At 37.5% G+C, this 15,273-nt stretch overlaps 1 protein-coding gene across 7 annotated transcripts in view; it reads right to left on the reverse strand.

The window, feature by feature from the left end:
• Positions 1–15,273, reverse strand: part of gtdc1 (glycosyltransferase-like domain containing 1) — a 102,253-nt gene that overhangs the window by 51,259 nt on the left and 35,721 nt on the right. For all 7 annotated transcript variants that reach the window (XR_005709073.1, XR_005709071.1, XR_005709070.1 and 4 more), the window contains exons 5-6: positions 5,232–5,309; positions 3,787–3,912 (exon numbers count right to left, since the gene is read on the reverse strand). Coding sequence is in view for 1 of the 7 variants with exons in the window: in XM_040147971.1 (XP_040003905.1) it covers positions 3,787–3,912; positions 5,232–5,309 (204 nt within the window). In the remaining 6 variants the exon portion in view is untranslated. The remainder of the gene's footprint in view (positions 1–3,786; positions 3,913–5,231; positions 5,310–15,273) is intronic.

Raw genomic sequence — 15,273 nt, forward strand, 5'->3', positions numbered from 1 at the left:
CAATAAACAGTAAACATAGAAAAACTAGCGACAAGGATGAAACTGGTGACTTACTGAATCAGCTTGAACCATTAAAACTGAAGAAACGCCTCAGTAAAGACTTTAGTTAATGTGTAAATCTGTTGTTGGAAACAGTTTTAGAGGCTCAAAGATCTTTAGTAGGTGTACGTATCAGTTTTATTTCTGTCTGCACACACGGACAAATCTTTGTGTTCCAGAGTGCGTAGTAAACATACAGTTTAGAATGAGTGGGAAATATCTGATGATGCTAAGCTAACTAACATTGTTTACTAATTTAGCCAAATGTTATTGATGTAAACTTTGGTCATTTGAGGTATGTTGTGTTAATTTTGTGAAATGTAATTTAAAATCCTTCAGATTTACATCATTATTAAAGCACATTTAAGTTTCAGGTCAGATATGTTGACCGGAGAGTGGCTCTCTATCAACCTTTACCCTTCTCAGAGAAAAACATGAGAAAACCGACGCTTTTTATCATTTCTGACATTGTCAGATGGTTGGACGAACACCAGGGAGCTGAGCTTCCCTGAGTGAAATGAATATTGGATATTGGATTATCCTCCCTGACGTCTGTATTTAAGGGTTAATTTATTGATGATAAACACGTTACAAACAGCTGCTTAAAACGGTTGTGTCCTGAGAGGACGGATGTCTGATCAATGACTTTCAGGATTGATTGATTATTTTTGGCAGCACAGTGCTCAAGTTTTCTATTTAAAAAAAAAAAAAAAAAAGTTTTTAAATTTTGAGTCTGACAGTTGGAATTTAACTATTTTTGAAAGCTTCGAATTGACTGGACTTAAGAAATTTAATTTAGCGACATGAATATAGTTTTTCTGTAAAAAACTTTAAAGTACAACTTTAAATGACCGATAAGGGATGTCAAGGATGGGAAGTCAAACCTCATGAACTCAAAGCAAAATAATGTGGCGATATAATTTCAGTGCGATTAACATTTCAAGTATTCGGCAGTTTGATTATATTTCTGAATTTGGGTTTCAGTCGCTTGTAAGATTCAGTTTCTTCCCGTGCTTCCACAGAGAAACAGAGTTGTGTTTGCTGTGATTTTTCTTCACCACCTGCTGTTTGTTGTGTTATTTTTTCTTTTTCAATCTGGAAAGAGAAAAAATTCTTCAATCCTCTGGAGGTAAAAGCTGATCCCGATCAACATAAAGCTCTCACACAGATTTAACCTCAGCATCAACCCCCCTCCCTCGGCAGGATGAAGCTCCGGTGCTGCAGCATCTTCACCTGAAACAGCTGTTCACCTCCCCCACCTCCCCTGGAAAGCAGCAGCAGCAGCAGCAATAAGACGGAGCTGTAATCTGAGGATCCAGGCCACACACAGATTAAACATAAAAACAGATGAGATGGAGAGAAGCTTCAATCAGAGAGATTAACAGAACATCTCTGTGGAAATCCTCCTTCCTACCAGAATAAAAGCGGCCTGCTCGACGCAGCCATAATCCATCTGTGTTTTGCTCAGTTCAGAGCAGATTACATGACGGCTGCTTTTGTTACTGATACAAGAGAAGGTGAAAAACACACGACAGAAAACAACGCTGACAGAGAGGACGCTCGACTTCACGTTCAATAATCTGATTTAAAAACATGTTCTGCTGAAAAAACTCAAAGCTGAAAATGTGACTCGAGTCTTTTCTCTCCGAGCACTGAAGGACACCGGGTTTTTTACAACCTGTAAATCTGAAAACTGAAATCATATCAGCCTAAAACTGCATTTGCTCATAAGACCAGGACTTTTTTCTTGTAGGATTAAGATGTTCTTGGCAAAATGCCAAAACACTTTTTTAAAAATGTAATATTTTATTTTCATATTTACTTGTAGATTTCGTCTCAACATCATTTGACTACAAAAATTTATTTTTCATTTACAAGAAATTGTATGATTAATTCCATCAATTACAACTTTTGTTTTTCACATTTTCTTGTAAATTAACATCGTATTTTCTTAAAACCTACAATTTTATTTAGAAAATATTATGACTTTTTCTTGTAAATTGCATCTTTAGACGGGTGACAAATTGAAGGAGAAAGCTGAATAAATGAGTTGAGAAACAAACCGAATGCAGATGCTTCTACACAGGTTCTCTGCATGGTACAATGAAGCAATTAACATCCCATCATGACATCTGCATTTAGATCTACGAGAAAGACGTCAGTAAATAGGGTCGGAAACTGCGGTCGACAGCTCACATTTGATGACTGTGATGCTCAAGCATTAGTGGGATACGCAGGGAAAACCAGAAGAGCAACTCGTCCCCAGGTGACTGAGGATGTCGGCGCAGGATGTGATCAGACTGAGTCGGCAAGAACAGTCGACAGTTACGCAGAGAGGGGTGTTAAAGTAGGCTTGAAGTGCAAGAACCCCTCATTACCAAGATGGATGCATTTTTTTTTGAGAGGTCAGAGCCATGATCCCCTCACTGTGGAGGTCAAGCAGGACCCGGTGGCTCTGTTCTGCTGTGGGGGGCTTGCTGGCATGGCTTGGGTCCACTGGTCCCCGTAGAGGGAAGGGTCACCGCAAATCAGCACAAAGTCCTTCTGAGTAATTACCTTCATCCTACGATGAAGTATTTGTATCCCGACGGGGGGGTCCTTCCAGGACGACAATGCCTCCATCCATAGGGGACGAGGCCTCACTGAATGGTCTGATGAGTATTAGAATCATGTGACTCAAGTGCTGTGGCCTTCACAGTCACCAGGTCTCAACCCAGCTGAACACCTGTGGGAGGTTTTGGACCCACGTGTTAGACGGCGCTCTCCACCACCATCATCTAAACACCACATGAGGGAACATCTTTAGGAAGCATGACGTTCATCCCACCAGTAGAGTCCAGAGACTTGGTCCACCACCAGCCTCAAGAACAGCTTCAGTTCTCCTCATCATTGATTCTCCGACACCTGACTGAGACACTTTATGCTGGTTTTTGCTTTAATTTCTCACCCGACTGTACATATTCGTAATGTCATGACTTCTTTGGATTTCTTTATTTGTAAATTGCAACTAAACGTTTTTTGTTTTTTTTTCCAATTAAAAAATATTTTACTCATGTTTCTTGTGAAATTATGACTTTATTTTAAAAATATGAATTCCATCACAAATAACAGGTTTTTAATGTTTGATTTTTTTTTTGTTTGTTTTTTTTAAAACGGCGACTTAATTACACAAGAACTTGTTTCAAAAATGACCACTTTCGTTTTCATAACATCATGACTTTTTCTTTTAAATTATAGATGAAGTGTTTAGATGAATTTATTTGTAATTTTTTTTCCTTAAAATTACAATGTTTTTAAATATTAAAATTTTTGGAAATCAGAAGATTATATTTATTTTCCTGGTAAATTACAACTATTCCTTGTAACTAATGAAGTCATTTTTTTTTTTAGGTAAATTACAACTTATTTTAACAATATAATGACTTTGTCATTTGGTATCATGATTTTATTTCTATTTATTTTACAAACATTATAACGGGTTTCTCATACGATGAGAAACCTAAAACTCCTAAAACTCCATCACAGAATAATTCTCTGCCAACACAAAGACTTTTTAAATAACATCATGTTGGAGTTCTGCAGCTGAAACGATTTGTACGAAGTCTGTATGAACTAAACCTGTCAGGTGACTGACGGCAGTAATCTCCTCAGCACTTGAAAGATGAAATATTTCCTGTCACTGTTGTTCTTAAGAAATGTGTTTGATGCAGGAAGACAGTGAAATATGACACAATCAACCTAACTTACCACCTGTGAGGCCAGACAATATGCAGAGGTTTTATCTGGTCTTCGGAGTCCTCCTCAGAAACAGGTTTCTGCTCTGTTCTGGGTTCAGGTGTGGACTGATGTGGTTCCTCCTGCTGCTCCTCAGACCTGTCAGAGTTATAACAAAACTCATCAACAGACTGCTGAGGAGAGGATTTAACTTCTCATAATCAGGAAAACTACATTACAGAAATATAAGAAAAAGAAAAAATACGAATTGAATTTTGTGATTATGAGATAAATATCCAAATTAGTTTCTTTTAATTATCTGTCTTTTCAATTAACTATAAGATCTTTAATCACAAATACAACTTTTTGTCATTGCTGATCTTCTTGGATTTTTAACGTAATTTCTCATAATTATGGGATCATTTTTGTAATTATATATTATTTTCTTGATATCGTGGGATCTTTTCTCATTTGGTCATGATTAGTAGATGCTAAGCCATAATTATGAAACACAGGAGCCACAACTACAAAAACCACCTTCAATTTCTTTCTCTCTTTTTTTTTTGTGAATGCAAAGCTGTTCTGTAACACAGAGACCAATTACTCCGCTTGAATTATTCCTAGTCATCAGAATGCGGGACAGTCTGGACCTAAAATCGTACTTTAATTAACACATTTGAACAGTTACAATAACAATAGTTGCCGCTGTAAGTGAACTTTGCGGCCTATAGGGGGCACTAGAGGAGATCTGCGGTCTTTTATTTAACTCAGATTTATATTTAAGTATATTTAACTGTACATAGCAGATTTTTTTACCCTGTCTCTCCTGTACATATGATTGTCACATTTACACTGAGCTGCATTTATATGGTAACGCAATATATTTGTTAATGTTCCTTCTGTGCATTTATTCATCTATATACACACAGAGTTTGTGCAGGTTCAGCAAGTTTAAGACTTCTTAACACCAAATGTTTTTCACAGTCATACTGGTATGAACGTATGAAAGACATGAATAAACTCTAAAGTTATTTACCGACTGCATGATTTTATTGAGATTTATATCACATTTCTGTCAATACCTGCCAGTTGTATATAACAGCTGTTCCTAATATCGTTTATTTAGTCATTAAGCACAATGTTGATAAGCAGCCAAACCTGTTTGGATGAATGGATGGATGGACCTACCAATAAAAAAATAACTAATTCATTTTGTAAATAAAAGTTAAGACTTAAAAACCTTCTAAGGCCTTAGTTTTTTTTAAGGGCACTGAATTCAGTACTTTCTGAGACTGTCTGAGACGTGCAGAAGCCCTGGTACATATATAGTATATTAGTATGGATTTTACTCTGTTGTTTTCATTTTCTGCATTTTGTTTTACTTGTGCTATGTGCAATGGCAATAAGGTTGATAATAATCCAATATAACTTAGTATTTTATTCTTGTGGAAGTTAAAATAAATGTCAGATGTGTTTACCGCAGAGTCTGAGGCTCATCGGGACTGATCTGCTGCTGCTCCACCTGCCAGCGGATGAGTTTGTGTTTGGGTAGCAGCCTGAACACAACGGGAAGAAAGCGATTTTAGTGTAAACTCGTCTGAGCGACTGATTTACATCAGTTAACATCTGCAGACAAACACTCCCGAAATCCTCGTCGCCATCGAACACACGGATGTCGGAGGAATGAGAAATAAGTGGAAGAGATGGCAGCAACGTGATTTATGAGGACGGGCAGGCTCGGAGGATCAGAAACTACCAACAGATCTATGAGGACTGTAGACCACACCAGAGTTTTACACCATTCAAATCATACACACTATACATCAGTCACCACTCTCCAAAACACACCAGGGTTCTGGCAGTTTCTGACGTTTTTATCATCTTCTCAGAGACACGAATGTTTCTTGTTTCAGGATCCATTACAGAGAAGATCAGTTCAGATTTGATTGTTGATACAGTGAAGACTTTTATACATCATTCGGTGTTTTTAACTGTCACCCCACACAACAACAACATGAACTGTCAGGAAATGAAAACTGATCTGATGTTCACTGTGATGGAAAAATCATCGCCAACAAGTCCAGAGTCCAAAGTCAAGTCTTAGATTTTGTGTTTCAAGTCTCAAACATTTTGTCATCTTGTCTTTGAAGACATTGGTCAGGAGAGACCTAATGTCCCAATCAAGTTCTAATTCAACACCAAATAAAATCAACTACAAGATTACCCCCAGGGACTCAAAAGTCCAACGTAAAAACCAACAACTCAAATCAAGTTTCGACGTCAGGACCAACAAGTCCCTGGTCCAAGTCCAAGTCCTAAACTTTGTGTTTCAAGTTTAAAACAAGTCCTTTGCGCCGTTCACCAAAGTTGATACCATTTAACATTTTTAAACAGAGTAATGGCATAATATATTTACAGAAATAACAACTTTTTTAATTTTGCATTTATTTCTTTCAAATAAACTTAACATTTTAAATTAGACTGATCAGAGCTGTCAGTCATTTATCGTACAGCCTGCATCCAATGACCTTACAGACCACAGAGACAGAGATTTGTTATTTTACATCGCTTGTCTATAATCAAGAAAGTTACAACTGATTGCAGAAAATTAATCAAATGTGCTCTTTTGTGTTGGAAAACAAATAACCTGACTGGAAGTATTTTCCCTACTAATTCTTTGCCGCCTTCTTTCTGGGTATTTTCTTCCCAACTCTGGAGCTGTCAGGCAAAATAAACTGAGCTCACCTTCAGAGTAGAAATATCTAAATCCAACTCAAACACACTGAGTATTAAGGAGGTTGTTCTGGGGGTAAAACAGCTCATTATGTTAATTTCTGTTCACCTGAGGCAGAATTATCACCCACCATAGGAGTCCATTATATCTGCTGTTATCAGATCAAAGAGACGCTTTAGGTTCTGAGGAGGAATAAGGAAACTGCTCTAAGAGAGACAGGCTAAACTGAAGGATTGAGGAAAACTATTACAAAATTATCCGAATGTTTAAAGATAATTTACAGAAACAGGAAGTGAAGATATAAAAACTTCAAACCATTAAGAAGGTGAGACATAAAGACATTGAGAAATCACCAAGAAATAAGGACATTAAGACAATAACATGTTAAGACATGAAGATGTTACAATGTAAGAAAAATTAAAATGCATTAACACATTATACATTCAGACATGAGCGCATTAGGACATAGTAACACAAAAGATAAATGAAGACAAAGTAAGACAATAAGGTATTAAAACATGACAAAGGCATTTAACCATGAAGACAAGATATATATAAGAAGATATTGAGGTATCGTTACATAAAGACTTGGACACGCAAAGGGATAAGACATTTTAAGACATTTATGTTTTTAAACATTCAGACAAAGACATCAGGACACAAAGACTGGGACACAGATATTCAGTCGTAAAGAAAGACAGAGACATTAAACATTAAGATATTAGGAGATGAAGTTGTAAAGACATTAAGAAAGGAAGACAGTGAGACATTAAGACTTGGAGACAAAGATATTTAAACATTGAAACATTAAGACGTTAAAACATGAGGACTTAAGGACATTAAAAAAGGAAACAGAGACGTTAACACATGAAGACATTAACATATTAAAACACTGAGACACTGAGGTGGGGAAACATCGAGACCAGAAGAATGAACAGATATTCAAGATATTCAGACATTAAAACATGGAGGCATTACACTGAAAAAACTTTCGTAAAAGCGTCAAAGTGGACAGAGCGGACAGTTGGACAGAGTGAATGAAGTGGACAGACAGATTACATAACATCATTGGACATGCACTTCACTCAGTTGTGGTTTGGTCTGAGCGATGTTTCTGCCTCCGAGGCCTCTGGGAAAACTTGATTCAATAATCCATTTTAGAAATTAGATGTTTGACTGGAGGCAATAAAAACATGACTGTGTCCTCAGACAGGGGTGGGCGGGTGTGAGGGGGCAATTATCTTATTGATAAATCAACAGTAATCTGTGTGATGACCTCACCTCAGAGTCTGATTAAAGATGAAAAGATGAAGGTCAAAAATCATTTCAGTTCATTTACTTTATTTGCAGTAATCACAGAGTCTGCAGCTGCAGCCTGCAGACGTACAGAGTCCGGCTCAGAGCGTTTTAATGAGGCCAAACTGGAAATATAGAACTAGTTCAAAAGTCACGTGTATGTTTAGGTAGAATTATTTCTGTATACAGCATACTTCTACTGTTTACCATGATCACTTGAACTCACTTTATTTAAAGTGCTTTGGTTGGTATACCTGGCAAGAGTCAACCAATCAGAGTGTATGAGTCAAACCAAAAACTCTTTCAATATACACATGTTACTGCATGTGACTGTTTTATTGAGGTAGCCTTGAATAGATACAAAAAAATGTTTATTGTGCAGAGCAGAATGTCACTGACGGCTTCAGCTTGGACTTAAAAGTAATCCAATCAATCAGGTCCTCCAACACCAAGATACATCTCATTTTCTAAACAACTTCTATCTGCACTACCGATGGAGAGAGAAATGACGCCAACTAATTAGGGTTGTTGATTGTCACATTTTCCACAGATCGAGTAGTCATCTATAGCAATATACTCTATTTCAGATCCAGGATTCACATGGAGAAGAAATCTACTGAATTGGCCTGAATATTAGATGACCTCGATTATAAGACGAATATCAGACGAACTTGATTCTAAGATGAAGATTAGACGACCTTGATTCTAACACTAATATTAGACAACTTTATTATTCTATTATTATAAGATATAAAAGTGAAATGTGAAATGTCACCCGCTTGGAAGTGGCCTTTTCTCATCTGTTTCTGCAGTAAAGATGTCAGGAGACAGTTTGGATTTGTTCTCAGTCGTCATTAATTTATTTGCTCCATGGAACCAAACAGATTACAGAAACGCCTGCAAGTTTGGACTGACTGACTCAGAGATACTCAGTATAAACAGCATGAAAACACTCGCTGGCCCAGGATCATTAAAGCTACAAACAGCCTATAATGCAACGGTCTCCAAATAGAAGACCCTTATACACTGGTACTTTCTCCATTCAAAAACAATATCTGATGTATCTCGAATAAAAGACGACTCCACTTTTTGAAATGTAATTTCTAGAAAAAAAAATACTGTCATATAATCAGGCAGGAACCATATTTTTAGAATACTGTCGATTGTGGCCATGATCCCAACCTATAGACATTAAAGAAAAAACGGTTGAATGGAGGGAAAAAAAATGGTCAGGTCATGACCAATTGGTTGCAAATTAATCTATTTAGTCATATCAGATTTTAAATACTTACATTACATCGTTTTTCTTTTTTTCAAATTGTTTTTTGGGGGCATTTTATGCCTTTATTTGATTGGTACAGTGAACACAGGCAGGAAATGTGGTGAAAGAGAGCAGGAGAATGACATGAAGCAAATGGCCCAGCCAGCCAGCAGTGGAACCGGGGACTCACTGCTCAGGGAATTTACGCCCATGTGGTATGAACCCAAATCACTTGGCTTTCTGGTCACCGCTACATCCTTTTAGGAACACTCCAACACAAGTCAGATCAGAGTCAGATGCACCCTATTGGTACCAGTACTGACCTTATTAACTCGATCAGGTAGCTTGATTGAAGCACACTGACCTCATTAGACTGTTTAAATCCAGAGAGAAGCTGCAGCAGAGTTTTTAAAGTATAATTCTGCCTTTTTTGTATATTTTTCTTATAGTCATCAAACCTATAAGCTACAGTGTGTGTGTTCATGGTGATGAAGAAACATGTCACCCAGAGCAACAGTGTGGATCACTGATGTGTTTTTAATAGTTTCTGGAAACAGTGGGGCTCTATGGCTCAGAGGAACCAGATACATCACAGGACTTGTTAGTAGGAGACATTTAGTACTGGTTATAGTTTGAGTTTCTAAGATGAACTGGTTAAAAAACGGTTCATGTGTCCTTTAAAGGAAGTTGAACTGAGTGTCAGGATCCAGCTCTGAGGTGACCCAGCAGGATCCAGCTCTGAGCTCTGAGCCCTGAGGCCCGAAGCTGTGCTGGTATCAGCCGGGTCAAACTGGAGGTTTCACAGCTAAGAGTTTTCTGTCACTTTAAAACCATCTCATAGGCAGAAAGTTCTGGATCAGAGCCTCCGGGGGGTACGGATCAGTCCGGTGGACTGAAGGAGGCTCAGCAGGTCATTACAGCACATTAAGATCCACATTAGAGTCATTATGAGATGAGCTGATAGTCAAAACCAATCGCTGCCAGAGTCCACCACGAGTCCACTGACGGTCAGATAACCTGAGGGGGATCCTGACCGAGATACAGCTGAGAGTCAAACTGTCTTCATGGTGTCTGTGTCTGTCTCTGGTGGTTTTGGGGCACAACATCAAATTATGTAAGGTTCATATGGAGGGAAAATGCGACATCAGGAGCAAGCAGATTATTTTCACTCCATAGAAGAAGAACCATCTGCTGCTGATCAGTGGAACCCAGAAAACAACAAATCTAAAACCTATCTGATCTGCTGGTTTCATCTGCAGGTTCAGCTGCGACACCACAACACAAAACTGATCTACAGGAAGGGAACAAACTCCCACATTAACCTGATAATCAGACTCGATGTTCACTTAATTTCTCTCCATCTGTCAGTGTGAAGTGGTGTTCATGTCAACTGTTTTGTCTTTATTTTACTCTCAACCCATCACAAGGTGTGGTAGAGGTTGTTAACAGCAGTTCACATGTCAAGTGAGGAAATATGTTGATTTAAGAGCTGTTAGTTCTGTAAGTCGAGTTATGACAACCTGTACAGCTGCAGACATCTGTAACACTATTTTAAAGTATCTTTCATAATCATTTCTACAAAATTAATGAAAAACCAACAAACACAAAATAAAATATTTTGATGATTAAAAAAAAGAAATATGTTTTGGACAGACATGTTAGACAGCGCTCTCCACCACCACCATCAAAACACCAAATGAAGAAATATCTTTTGGAAGAATGGTGTTCATCAAACAGGATGGTGTGTGTGGAAGTGCATATGTGTGTACACACATATACATATACATGTACACATACACGTACACGTACACACACACACACACAAATCCATACACTTGCGATTAGTCATTTTAAATTAAAAATAAAATGAAAAGGTAAAAAAAAAAAGCACAGTGAAGATCATTCTCGGTTCGCTCTTTTTTTTTTTTAATCATCTTCCTTCCATCCTGCTGATTAAGAGGGATTGCATAGTTTCAACAATGTTTTTATTCCTGTAGCTTCATAATAACTCTACAAACAAGGTAGAGCTAACCCTCCCTTAATTTTGGGTAGTCATCTGTCTCTTGCGTTGCCAAATATATCTCAAAATCATTTTATCCTACTCTGTGGAATCTTTCTCTGTTGCCTCAACTGGCAGAGTCTGGAACAGATACAAAAACCTTGGAAGTATATTTATTTTAATCACTTCAGCTATTGAAGAAATGGTCATAAAGGGGATAAGGTTCCAAGTTACAACATCAGATTTTACTCTAGAGAGTAATGGATTATACTTGATGGATTTTAGTTGACTTAAGTTTTGTAGTAGATTTACACCAAGATACTTCATTGATTTCAATTCCCAGTCAATTTTTCCATATCTGATGCCTTGGTCTGGCCTATAATTTAAACAAAGAGCCTGTGTTTTTCGTACATTTAATTTTTAGCCAGGTAGCAGATCATAATCTGTAACAGTTGACATAAGTGCAAAAATGTAGTTGGTCTTGATAGGTACATCAGGACATCATCTGTGAATAGCGCTATCTTCTGTACTCCTCCCTCCATGTCTATGCCTTTTATACTTTCATTTTGTTTTATGGATTGACTCAGAGGTTCCAGAAAAATGGCAAAAAGAAGAGGACTCTCTGAACAACCCTGTCGACGACCACACTTTAGAGTGACAGAATTCAAGAGACTGCCATTAATCTTCTAGTTGCTGATTCTAGTTGTTGGTTTCTTATATAGATCCTGTGTCGTCTTGACTAACATCTCATGAAATTTGAACCTCTCCAACCCTCTATATAAAAAGTCCCATCTAACAGAGTTGATTGCCTTTTTCAGCATCCAACCCTTCCACTATTGCTTCTACCTGTTTTTCAGTGATATTATATATCTCTTACTTATAAAACCTGTCTGATCTAAATGAATTATTCCTGGCAGGATTTTTTCTATACATCCGGCTTTAATAGCAGTAAACAATCTAAAATCTTGATTAAGGACACTTATGAGTCTATAGCAAAGGGATCAATGATTCCCTGATTGATTTTTACTACTCTGAGGTATACCCATCCATTCCTGGGGAATTGTTAGCCTTTAGTTTTGAACTTGCAGTGTTTATTTTTTCTGCTGTATTTTCTGTTGTCAGGGCCTTGTTCTGTTCCTCTGGTACCATCGTTTAAAGACTCCAGAAATAAATCCACCTGGACTTTGTTATTAATCATTGGCTGGGCATATATTTTTTTTACAATATGTTTCAAAAACAATTATGGATAACATCTGTGTTATATATATCGTTGATTTAGTATGAGATTCCCTTACTTTCTAAATACTATTGTTTTCTTGCTACTTTCTCCGCCTATAGGCCAGTATTTTTGCAGATTTATTTCTGGGTTGATACTAACTTTGTTTCATGAACATTATTTTTTTCTGAATTTGCTGCAAATTGATATAATTTCAACTTTTTTCTTTTTAATTTCCTGCTTTATCTTCCCTTCCAGTTTGTCTTCATGTTCTCACTCTAAACTTTTTAAATCTGATTTTAGGGTTTTGAGTTTCTTCTGTTTTATCTTTTTTAAAAATGCTGACTTTGCAATAATTTTTCCTCTCAAGACGGCTTTGCATGCATCTCACAACACAGGTGAGGATACTTCATCATTATTATTTTCCTCTATATATGTCTGGATTTCCTTTATCATTTCCTCCTTTATATGTCCTTTCAGTACAATCGCCAGGGTCTGATTGATCTATTACTCCGATATCACATTTCCCAAGTCCCTCCATACAACAATAATACCCAAGTCTGACATCTGTGAAGTTTTTGCTGATTAATGTTTTCCGTATTCGTCCTGCGGGGGAACTTACTTGTGGGTTTAGTCTTAAATTCAGATCTCCTCCACTTATCAGAATGCCTTCCATTTCTGATGCCATCACATCAAACATCTGATATAGATATCAAGAAGGGTGACCAGCTCTCCCTCTAGTCTCCCCTTAACCAAAATGTGTCTGCCCTCTTTGTCTTTTTCCATACCCTCTATGTTGTTTCTTTCTCCCACCCTTCTTTCCACAAATACCCTTATATTCTGCAGAAACATTAATAAATAGTTAACACAGTATTACACAAGTTTGGAGTAAACACTCAAATAAAATCACAAAAGAACTTCCCTTAGAGGGGCCAGCTTCTTGACCTTATCTGAGCCCTGGGGGCAGGAGGCCCTTGCTGCTAATGTTAACTTGGTCCGTAAATCCACAGCTCCGTAAAAGTAGCACCGAGTTTTGAACTTGCTTAGAGGATATAACATTATCAACTTACAATAAAGGAAACACTCAAATCTAAACATAAAGAGAGCTGTATGTACCTCACCTTAGTTCTTCTTGAACAGGATTGACCTAAAAACAGTCAGATCTTCACCTCAAAGTCCTGTGTCCCATCTCAGTTATACCATTGCCTGGGTTCTCCTGAAGGCTTGCAGTTTCGGTTTATATCCCAATCTTGCCTCTATTGGACCTTGTCCATTCTTTGCTTGTCTCACTTGGCAGGTTAGGTGTCTAATACTCTCCATCCAAGTCTCTGCTGGTTTGAAGAGTGTCACTTGAAATCCTTTAACCACCATGTCCTTAGTCGCCTCCTACGCTGTGTTGTAGATGCATGTTTCTCCCTCGTAAAAGGGAGAGGTTTCGCTGGAAATGAAAGTGTATTTTCTTATCTTTCAGTTCTTTTTGCCTCGTTGCATTCCTTTTGTTTTCTCAATACCTCCATTGTGTAGTCACAGTGCAAAAACACTCTCTTCCCCTCGTACATGAAGCCTTTTTTCTGCCATGCCATCATGATGAGGTCTTCTTTATTTCTGAAACGTAATAGTTTGACCACAATGGATCTTAATGGGGAATCTTTAGAAGATCGTGAGGTCAGAGCACTATGAGCTCTTTGAGTCTTGAGTTCAAAGGATGGGGGTAGTTCCAGTTTCTCCCTGAGGAAGGTCTCATCTAAACCAACCATCAACTGAGCATTCTTCTCTGCTCTTTCCTTCAACCTGTGAATTCTAATTATTTCCCAATATTATAATTTGGTCCTTAATTTCCTTACGAATTCTTGGAGCTCCAGCCTATTTTTCGCAACAAAAATCCGTTACCTCTTGTAAATTTGTTCCCCGGGTACCATGCTTTGGTTGAACTCTTGTATTTCCTCTTCGCCTACTCTGGCTCATCTCTCCCGGTAGCTTAGCTGGTTTTCTCTTTAGCTGTTTCTGTCGTTAGCTCAGTTAGCTCTTCCAGTAGTTCAGTTAGCTCTGTCACTAGCTCAGTTTGCTCACTGTCTTCCTCGATATTAATTCCGCTTTTTTAGCCAATTCCCTTCACTTTCCTTTAGTCATAACAAACACAATTTTTAAAAAGATTTAACAATGTCTCACACTTTTTAAAACGATTGATTATATAGGGCTTTTATATCTCAATGTTGTGGTGCTCCCTATCTCATCTGCTGCCCAAAGTTCTGTTATTTTAATGAAATAAATTAGAGTTTAGCCAGTCGTATTGCGCTTAAAACAAGTGGTTGATTTCCAGAAGACTTTCCTTGAAAAGACACCTTAATTTAAATAAATGATATATATTCATTAAAATATACAGTATACATCCAAATATTTATTCATTATTCATTTATTATTAGTTTAGTTTATTACATTTATTTGTCAGGGACCAGTGACAGGGCAGTGAGATGCAGTCAAAAGATACTACTGTTATCCAATAATAAAATATTAAAATCAATTCAATAGACACCACACAGTCTCTTTTGATTTTTATGTATATACTGTACATTCATAGATGTTGATGTAAATGTTTTGATATGTTTCCATCTGCAGAGGCTAAAGAGACAACCCGAGCAGCTCTGTTGTTAAACTGTCCAATAAAAACATGAAGCTTCATTTTACCTTCATGCAAATTAAATTAAATTTACACTCAGACACCAAACTTTACCTTCCAGAGGTCTATGTTCGGTTTCAAACTCTACAGAGACATCAGAGCATGTCCTCCACAGGAGGTTGACCATGCACCCTGACCGAAAGCTCGTCTCTGGAGTCGGGCTGTTTTCAGCTGAGGCTGTTCGGTCCTCACAGAAAAATCTGTTACTGTCTCACCTGAAAAAGTATTATGTCACTTTATTAAGTTTTGATAAATGTCCTGATATGTATATTAGAACAGCTGTGAGTCTGGCTCCAAAATGCATGCTGGGATACTTGCCTAAAGTCAGTTCCTGATA

The sequence above is a fragment of the Xiphias gladius genome, chromosome 16 (genome assembly GCF_016859285.1).
Source record: "Xiphias gladius isolate SHS-SW01 ecotype Sanya breed wild chromosome 16, ASM1685928v1, whole genome shotgun sequence".
Classification (NCBI taxonomy): domain Eukaryota; kingdom Metazoa; phylum Chordata; class Actinopteri; order Istiophoriformes; family Xiphiidae; genus Xiphias; species Xiphias gladius.